Genomic DNA, 10,115 nt, shown 5'->3' on the forward strand with positions numbered 1-10,115 from the left:
TTTTTTTTTTTTTAGTGACAGGGTCTCCAACCCTGGGTGGAGTACAGCAGTGTGATCATAGCTCACTGCACTGCAGCTTCAACTTCCTGGGCTCCAGTGATCCTCCTGCCTCAGCCTCCCAAGTAGCTGGAACTACAGGTGTGTACCACTACACCAAACTTTTTTTGTAGAGAAAGGGTCTTGAAGCCAAGTTGGTCTTGAACACCTGGACTCAAGCAATGCTTCCACCTCAGCCTCCCAACATACTGGGATTACAGGCGTGGGCCATCACGCATGGCCTATTTTCACATTTTACAAGCACTACTCAGTTATTCTCATTTACTCCTTTTATTCACTGTTATTTACAACAGGAGTTGGCCAACTTTTTTGTAAGGGACAGGTAATAAACACTTTAGGCTTGGCAAGCAAAAAGGTAAAATCAGGGATATAATGTAAGTACTTACATAATAAGAAAAAAAAAATATCCACACATTTCTCTGGTTTTATAATCAAACGTTGATGTGCTAGTAGTGCCCTCAATTCTTTGAGCAATTGTTATCACGAAAAGGCTCATACATAGTCTTAGACAAGTTTATTTTCCCTGGGCATGTTTTCTCAGCTGCTGCAATCAAACATGATTTAATTAATTCTACATCAGTAAGTGGCGTTCCTTGCTTGGCTAACAAATGAGCTACTCAGAAACTTACTACAGATACACTCATTTTCATTTTTATTTTTATGAAGTTCTGCTGCGATAGATACTCTGTGAGTTGGGAATGTGTGATGAATGCTTAGTCTGGAAATGTAGATGTATATTGTATTAGTATTATTGTAGTGTGGTTGCATAATAAACACAATACTCTGCCATTTAATCCATAACAAAATAATCCACACTACCGTGCCTAAAAGCCTAATATCTGAAGACTTCTTGCCTTATTTTGTCATGATGAGTATGCACTATTAAGAAAAATAATAATAAAATGTTATGGGGTACAGCAATATGCATAGCATTCAAAATACTATCAAGTTATAACTATGTGTCACTGCAATTTATAGCGTACTAAGCAGCAGTACAAAATGAGAGTAACACATATACTGTGTTACCCTTTGTCACAGTGCCAGTGTCTGTCACTAGTCAGCTCTGCCATTGTACCACAAAAGCAGCCACAGACAATACATAAATCTGTAAGTGTAGTTGTGTTAAAATCAAATTTTAGGGAGAATGAAATTTGAATTTAGTATAATATTCATGTGCCAGAAAGTATTATTCTTTTGATTTTTTTCAACTATTTAAAAATGTAAAGAACATTCTTAGCTTGGAGGCTCTAGAAAAACAAGTGGTAGGCCAGATTTCAGCTGCAGCCCACAGTCTGCCAAAACCTGACCTATAAAATAGGACTCAAAGATGTGCAGTGCTATTCACTCTATATATAGAGCACCAGACTTATATATCCAACCCAGTGAATGGATCGCACTACAATTCAAACCAAACATCTACCAAATTAAACAAATCATTTTCCCCCTACTCTAAATCTTCTCTTCCTCCTCTATTCCCCAATTCAATTCAATGACCACTGAGTCCCATAAGTCTGGCATTGGAAACAACGAGAATCATTATGGCTCCTCTCTCCTCCATTGACATCCACTCAAACACATAAAGTTCTAATTATTTTACTTTCTAAATAGTAATGTGAAACCATCCTCTCATCTTCATCACTACTTGGATATTATCAACTTTATTCAAGTCTTCCCCATCTGTCACCTGAATTTGTAAAAGTCTCCTAACCAGTGTCTTTGCCTCTAGTTTTATCACTGAAATCCATAATCCACAATGTTGTCAGCATGTTCCACGTAAAATGTAAAACTGATTATTTCACTCTCCATAAAACTCTTCCTGAAATTCAAGTAAAATCTGACTCCTCAGCATGATCTATATGACCTATGCTCTCAAAGGCTCGTTTTATACCTCTCTTTCCTTGGTTACTATAATCACACTGGCCTTCCTCTCATCTCTCAAACAACCCTAGTCCTTTCCAGTCACAAACCTTCCTATAGTCTTAAAACAGTAGGTTTCATACTTTGATCTGTGAGGAACTCCTGAGAAACCATGAAAAGTAGGAGGAGGAAGGCAACAGATCAGTCTGGGCAGTTTTATTGTAACATGCTATATTGTCTAGGCTCTCAGATATAATGAAATTTAAAAACATACACAAGAGTTTCATGACGACCCCCAATCAAAAAACATGGTTGCAAAAGTCTAATTTGCTTAGCAGAACATATAAGAACATGTTAGCTATTTAAGTTCCCCCTCCTGCCTCCCTTCTCCCCAAGCCTCTTCAATCAATACAAACAAGTATTGACTTCAAATCTCTATACTTTTGCCTACCAAGCCCTCACTCTCCATCTTCTTCTTGGTTTAGCTAATTACTATTTGTCTTAGAAGAGTCTTTACTGACTTATCTTTGAATAAAAGTAGTTATTTTCTCCATTTGAAATAATCTGAAAATATTACTTGATTTTGGATTTACTGTCTGGTTCCCCTCATGGGAATGTAAGAATAAGAAAAGAGACCCTGGCCAGGCGCAGTGGCTCACGCCTGTAATCCCAACACTTTGGGAGGCTGAAGCAGGTGGATCACTTCAGCTCAGGAGTTTGAGACCAGCCTGGGCAACATGGTGAAATCCCATCTCTACCAAAAACACAAATAATTAGCTGGGCATGATGACATACACTTATAGTCCCAGCTAGTCAGGAGGCTGAGATCAGAGGATCATTTGAGCCTGGGAGGCAGTTGCAGTGAGTTGAGACAGCACCACTGCACTCCAGCCTGGGTGACAGAGGGAGACACCATCCAAAAAGAAAAAGAAAAGAAGAAGAAAGAAGAAGGAGGAGGAGGAAGGAGGAAGGAGGAAGGAAAAAGGAGGAGGAGGGGGAGGGGGGAAGAAGAGAGAAGAAAAAGAAGGAGGAGGAAAGCAGGAGGAGGAGGGAGAAGGGGGGAGGAAGGAGAAGGAGGAGAGAAAGAGAGAAAAAGAAAAAAGGGAAGGAGGGAGGGAGGGAGGGAGGGAGGGAGGGAAGGAAGGAAGGAAGGAAGGAAGGAAGGAAGGAAGGAAGGAAGGAAGGAGGGAAGGAGGGAGGGAAGGAAGGAAGGAGGGAGGGAGGGAGGGAAGGAAAAGAAGTAGTAGTAGTAGAAGGAAACGGAAAGGGAAAGGAAAGAAAGACACACATCATGAAAGAAGGTAGAAGGGGGAAAGCAACAGGTCAATCCAATAACTATTTGTCAAATGACTGAAAAATATCCCATTAATTTTTATATCTCAGTGTTTGGTGTAGTGTGTAACACAGGAGGATTTCAATACACGTATGCTAAAGAATAAACCTGGAAATAAAAATCGGGGTCAGACAATGTGGAGCCTCGAATAGCAGGCCAAGCAGTTGCATCCTCAATTGTGATAGATTTAATCTTATTTTCCTATTCATTCATTTATCTCTTCATTCTTCTTAATTCTCAATTGGCAGTGTTTCTAATATTTTGAATTTTCCTCCAAGCTCTTTCTCAACTTTTGTGAAGTGTCTTATCTCAATATAAAATCAGACATATCCTATGTTTTAAATGTGGCTCTATTTAACATAGCACATAGCCACTTAGAAAAATATGTAAAATTCTAAAAAGCAATAGAATACTATGAATAAAATATATTGGGAAAATCATTAAAAACTCCTGAAGACCTTGTACGGAACTTAACTAATAGAAATTAAATGTCTGGATTTAGCTTTGACTTGCTTATTAGCATAAAGAATTCCAATGAAAAGGTATCAAATTTCCAGAGAGGAAAAAAAAAAAACATGTATCAAGTGAACAACCTACTCTGTGTGAAATGCAGTAATTTTCTATATGAAACCTACATTTAAACAATGCTTAAATAAAAATAATGCTAATTCTTCCAACAACAACAAAAAATAGTACATAGAAATACAAAAATGATTCTTACTAAGTTATTGTCATCCTGGAAAGCATAGTGCAAGGTTGTAATCCATTTATTGTCTCCATTCACTAATACATCCCTTTCTTCACGAAAACATGCAGTCTGAAAAGCAAAAAGAAAATTTTTAGAGCATATTTTATGTAAAACTAAGAAATATGCAAAGAATTACTTAGTATGTTTATATTATTTCTGTTCTGGAAAAGGAATACACTTGGTTTTTATAAGACTTTTCAATAACACAAGTTTCAAAGAACCCTCAGAAACTGGGCTACTGGAATAATACCTTTTAAAAATATACTTTATATTAACAAATACTTTTATAGTTCAAAACTATCAGAAAAATGCGCAGAATAATTTAAGAACCATGGACCAACCCACCATCCAGATACTATAAATGTCTACATTTTGCCATATTTACTTCTGATTTTTTTTAAAAGAAATAAAATATAAATTGTGATCTTCCTACTCCTACTCCAATCAGTGAACCCATTGTCTTCCCTTTTGCACATGTTGTAACCAATAATCTGAAGTCAGTGGATAGTCTACCAATAACATGCTTTGATCTTACATCTCTATGTCTATAAACAATAGATTTGCTGGTGTTCTGAAAATTTTCATGGGCTGGGTACAGTGGCTCATGCCTGTAATCCCAGAGCTCTGACAGACCAAGGCAGGCAGATCGGTTGAGCTCAGGAGTTTGAGACCAGCCTGGGCAACATGGTGAAACCCTGTCTCTATCAAAAATACAAAAATTAGCCAGGTGTGGTATCATACACCTGTAATCCCAGCTACTTGGGAGGCTAAGGCTGGAGAATTGCTTGAACCCAGGAGGCAGAGGTTGCAGTGGGACAAGATGGCACCACTGCACTCCAACCTGAGTGACAGAACAGAGACCCTGTCTCAGAAAAAAAAAAAAAAAAAAGAAAAGATTTATGTGAACGGTATAATTTTATCTATCCGTTTTTTTTGTTTGTTTTTTTCTCAAGAATGACTGTTCTTCTTTTAACTGCTATGGCATACCATTGTTTGAATGCACTAGGATTTATTTATGCAACACCCAACCATGGAAACATAGGTTATTTCCAGTTTTGTATTATTATATACAATGTTGCAGTAAACATATTTGTACAAATGTGTAAGAGTTTCTCCACTGTATAGGCTTAGAAATAGAAATACTAGACTCTTTTCCCGGCGCTTGGGCTGCAAGCAACCAAGCCCGCTGGCAGCGGCAGAGGCAGAGCAGAAGGAATGGGATGCAGAGCACCAGGCCTTCTGCGACCTGGGGCCCTGGGTGAAATGCTTGGCCACCCTTGCCTCCAAAATCCCTGCCCAGAATCCAGTGCCTGCTTCCTGTCCAGGATCACCTTCTGGTGGATCACAGGAGTTGTCTTGAATCTGCCTGAGCTGGCCATGTGGTCTCAGAGACACCAACTCTGTCCTGCAAGTTTATCACCTTGAATGTGATAAACACAAGAGCCATGAGCAGCTTAAATCTCTGCAGACGGCTTGGCTGGGAAAGCCATACACTGGACTGCTCTTGCTTTAGCTTCACATTTGGCCATCCAAAAAGCCATTTTACCTTTATGATCCAACAGAATGAGCTGTAATAACCTTGTAAGATGTGCAAATGTCTATCCACATTCAGACATCCTCAGCTATGTGGCTCCTTTCATTCGCAAACAAAAACAAAAAGAGCTAGAGGCATCATGCTACCTGACTTCAAACTATACTACAAGACCACAGTAATCAAAACAGCATGGTACTGATAGAAAAACAGAGATAGACCAATGGAATAAAAGAGAGGCCTCAGAAGTAATGCCACACATCTACAACCATCTGATCTTTGACAAACATGACAAAAACAAGCAATGGGGAAAGGATTCCCTATTTAGTAAATGGTGTTGGGAAAACTGGCTAGCCATCTGTAGAAAGCTGAAACCACATCCCTCCTTACACCTTATACACAAATTAACTCCAGATGGATTAAAGATTTAAACATAAGACCTAACACCATACAAACCCTAGAAGAAAACCTAGGCAAAACCATTCAGGACATAGGCATAGGCAAGAACTTCATGACTAAAGCACGAAAAGCAATGGTAACAAAAGCCAAAATAGACAAGTGGGATCTAATTAAACTTAACAGCTTCTGCACAGCAAAAGAAACAATCATTAGAGTGAACCAGCAATCAACAGAATGGGAAAAAAATTTTGCAATCTACCCATCTGACAAATGGCTAATACCCAGAATCTAGAAAGAAATTAAACAAATTTACAAGCAAAAAACCCTATCAAAAAGTGGGCAAAGCATATGAACAGACACTTCTCAAAAGAAGACATTTATGCAGCCAACAAACATGAAAAAAAGCTCATCATCGCTGGTCATTAGAGAAATGCAAATCAAAATCACACTGAGATACCATCTCATGCTAGTTAGAATGGCGATCATTAAAAAATCAGGAGACAGCAGATGCTGGAGAGGATGTGGAGAAATAGGAACGCATTTACACTGTCGGCAGGAGTGTAAATTAGTTCAACCACTGTGGAAGACAGTGTGGCAATTCCTCAAGATATAGAACTAGAAAATACCATTTGACCCAGCTATCCCATTACTGAGTATATACCCAAAGGATTATAAATCATTCTGTTATAAAGACACAGGCACACATATGATTATTGCGGCACTGTACAATAGCAAAGACTTGGAACCAACCTAAATGCCCATCAATGATAGACTGGATAAAGAAAATGTGGCACATATACACCATGGAATACTGTGCAGCCATAAGAAAGGATGAATTCATGTCCTTTGCAGGGACATGGATGACACTGGAAACCATCATTCTCAGAAAACTGACACGAGAACAGAAAACGAAACACTGCATGTTCTCACTCATAAGTGGGTGTTGAACAATAAGAACACAGGGAAGAGAACATCACACACCAAGACCTGTCAGGAGGAGTGGGGGATAAGGGAGGGAAAGCAGGGGGTGGAGGGACTGGGGAGGGATAACATTAGGAGAAACACCTAATGCAGATGACGGGGGATGGATGCAGCAAAAACACCATAGCACATGTATACCTATGTAACAGACCTGAATGTTCTGCATATGTAACCCAGAACTTAATTTTTAATAATAAATCAGATGCAAAAAAAAAAAAAGAAAAAGAAAAGAAATAGAAATACTCAATGCTAATTTCAACTTTACCAGAGACAGCCAATTTTCTTTCCTGAGTGCTAGACCAATTACTCCTCCACCCAGCATATGAAAGCTCTGCTTTTCCCCACATCCTCAACTATATGTGACATTATTAGGCTTTTAAGTTGTTGCCAACATGATGGATGTGAAATATATTCCTTTAATTAATAACATATTCCTAATTACAGGTGCAGGTAAATAACTTTATATACACTTATCTGACACCCGAACTTTGTCTTTTGTTTACTTCCTTTGTCTATTTTCTCTAATGAATTGTTTTTTCAAATTGATTTTTTAATGTTGTAGTTTATTCTGAGAATACATTTCCATTACTATAAAAGTATATCCTGGAGAACCTAGAAATGTATGATCAAAAATAGAAAATAATTTTCTTACTTTCCTTTTTGAGATGGGATCTCTATTGCCCAAGCTGGAGTGCAGTGGTGCAATCACAGCTCACTGTAGCCCAGGCTCCCGAGTTCAAGTGATCCTTCCACCTTAGCCTCCTGAGCAGCTGGGACTACAGGTGCACGCCGCTATGCCCAGCTAATGTTTTTTTTTCTTTTTAGAGAAGAGGTCTCACTATCTTGCCCAGGTTGGTCTCAAACTATTGGGCTTAAACAATCTTCCAGTCTCCCAAAGTGCTAGCATTATAAAAATGAGCCATGAGCTACCATACCCAGCCTAAAAATGAATTTTAAGTATCATTTCTGTAATACATTATCTTTAAATTTTTTTTTTTTTGAGACAGTTTCGCTCTTATTAACCAGGCTGGAGTGCAATGATGCAATCTCAGCTCACCGCAACCTCCGGCTCCTGAGTTCAAGCAATTCTCCTGCCTCAGCCTCTTGAGTAGCTGGGACTACAGGCGTTCACCCCCATGCCCAGCTAATTTTTATATTTTTAGTAAAGATGGGGTTTCACCATGTTGACCAGGATAGTCTCGATCTCTTGACCTCGTGATCCACCCGCCTCAGCCTCCCAAAGTGCTGGGATTATAGGCATGAGCCACCGCACCCAACCTATCTTTAATTTTTAACTAAAAAGAAACAAAAAAAATAACAACACTATGACAGAAACTTCAAAGATAACTCTAAGAAAATAAGTCTCCTTGAGTCACATTTCCATAGTTTCAATGCCCAATTGTTGTGTCCAGTACTATTAAGTCTTTGTTCAGAATCCTCTCAAAAAATCTGTGTCTATATAAGCATGCATGCACACAAACACACACAACACATTACACATTATATATTCACATCCCACCTCCCCTATATTAGTTGGTCTTTATACAAATGAGTTTATATTTATAGTGCTCTGTAAGCTGTTATTTTCAAGTAACAATGAATTTGAAGATCCTTCTGTATCAATACATAAAAATCTACCTTTTTTCTTGATGGCTATACTATATTCCAGATACACTATAAAATTAATACTCCGTATTATACAGATATTAAGTGCTTAATTATTATATCCCACAAGGTAAATTCAACAGCCATGATCTACAAAACAATCAACATTGTAATTCATTTGGCCCTAACATTTTCTATGCATGTATACCCACAAATCTTATTTAACCAAATAGAATTTCTAAAGTTGTGCATTAAATAACAACATAATAAACATTAAAACAAATAAAGCTTGACCAAAACAAATGGGCAATTTTACCTTCAATTAAATTACTAAAATCTGCAACACTATACTTTGGTTCACTTTAAGGGGAAAAGAGAAATCACTTTACATACATACTACTAAGTCCTGTTTTATAATTTAACTGTAACTCGAGGTTACAGTTTACTGCTAACATTTTAGAGAGTTTGTAAAGACTGTCAGAGCCTAGGAGACTACCTTCTCCTGGCTGTCTCACTGTAATGGAAATCTGAAATTTTATAAACATTCTAGCTAGAATTTAATAAACATTCATTATTTCATTTGAGTGATAACTCAAAACTAAAAAAAGCTCCAAAGATTTTAGTCAACAGAACATATTAAGCTTTGAGTTCTAATCTATGCTAAACTGTTTAACTACAAAAAAAATTATTTAAAAATTTATAGGCCAGGGGCAGTGGCTCACATCTGCAATCCCATGCGTTGGGAAGCTGAGGTGAGAGGATCGCTTCAGGTCTAAAGCTTGCAACCAGCCTAAACAAACACAGCAAGACCCTGTCTCTACGGCGGGGCGCGGGGAATCCCAGCCAGGCTGGTGGCATGCACCTCTGTAGTCCTAGCTACTTGGAAGGCTGAGGCAGGAAGATCACATGAGCCTAGGAGTTTGAGACTGCAGTGAGCTAAGATCACACTACTGCACTCCAGCCTGGGCAAAAAAGGGACTCTGTCTCTTAAAAAAAAAATTAATTAAAATAAGAAAATAAACAATATAAACTATGATATAAAATTTCAAACATATACAAGGGTAGAGAAAGTAGTATAAAAACCCCTCCTCCTAACGTATTCAACTTATACAATTATTTTCTTGGTCAATCTTATTTCATTTACACCCTTACTCACTTACTACCATCCCCTAGCATCACATACACAGGTGCATATACATATTTTTAAGCAAACCCTAGACATCTAAGATTTTATCCATAAATATTTAGCTATTAAATGATTCCTATCAACACCTTGAATCCTGAGTCTAGATATAAACCACAGGCTACATTTTGCTTCGGTATATCACACTGCTCTCAGTTGCTTGTCACAACTGGGAAAGGATGGGTTCTGCTGGCATTTAGTGGGTAGAGGCTAGGGATGCTGCTAAATAACCTACAATGCACACAACCACCCTTACAACAAAGAATTATCTGGCCCCAAATATCAATAGAGTCCCTGCTGAGAAGCCCTGCTCTAGATCAATATCATCTAAATCATGACGCACATATACCCAGGGTACATATATTCATAGAGATGCTCTGAGGATTCACCATGCTTAAAGGCTATAGTAACATCTACTTCA

The 10,115-nt window shown here is 38.2% G+C and overlaps 1 protein-coding gene across 18 annotated transcripts in view; it reads right to left on the reverse strand.

Moving 5' to 3' along the window:
• CDC42BPA (CDC42 binding protein kinase alpha) overlaps positions 1–10,115 on the reverse strand; it is a 330,073-nt gene that overhangs the window by 216,071 nt on the left and 103,887 nt on the right. For all 18 annotated transcript variants that reach the window (XM_017526457.2, XM_017526468.1, XM_017526469.1 and 15 more), the window contains exon 4: positions 3,969–4,064. In XM_017526457.2, the coding sequence (XP_017381946.1) occupies positions 3,969–4,064 (96 nt within the window). The remainder of the gene's footprint in view (positions 1–3,968; positions 4,065–10,115) is intronic.

This window comes from Cebus imitator, unplaced genomic scaffold, assembly GCF_001604975.1.
Source record: "Cebus imitator isolate Cc_AM_T3 unplaced genomic scaffold, Cebus_imitator-1.0 Scaffold42, whole genome shotgun sequence".
In the NCBI taxonomy this organism is placed as follows: Eukaryota; Metazoa; Chordata; class Mammalia; order Primates; family Cebidae; genus Cebus; species Cebus imitator.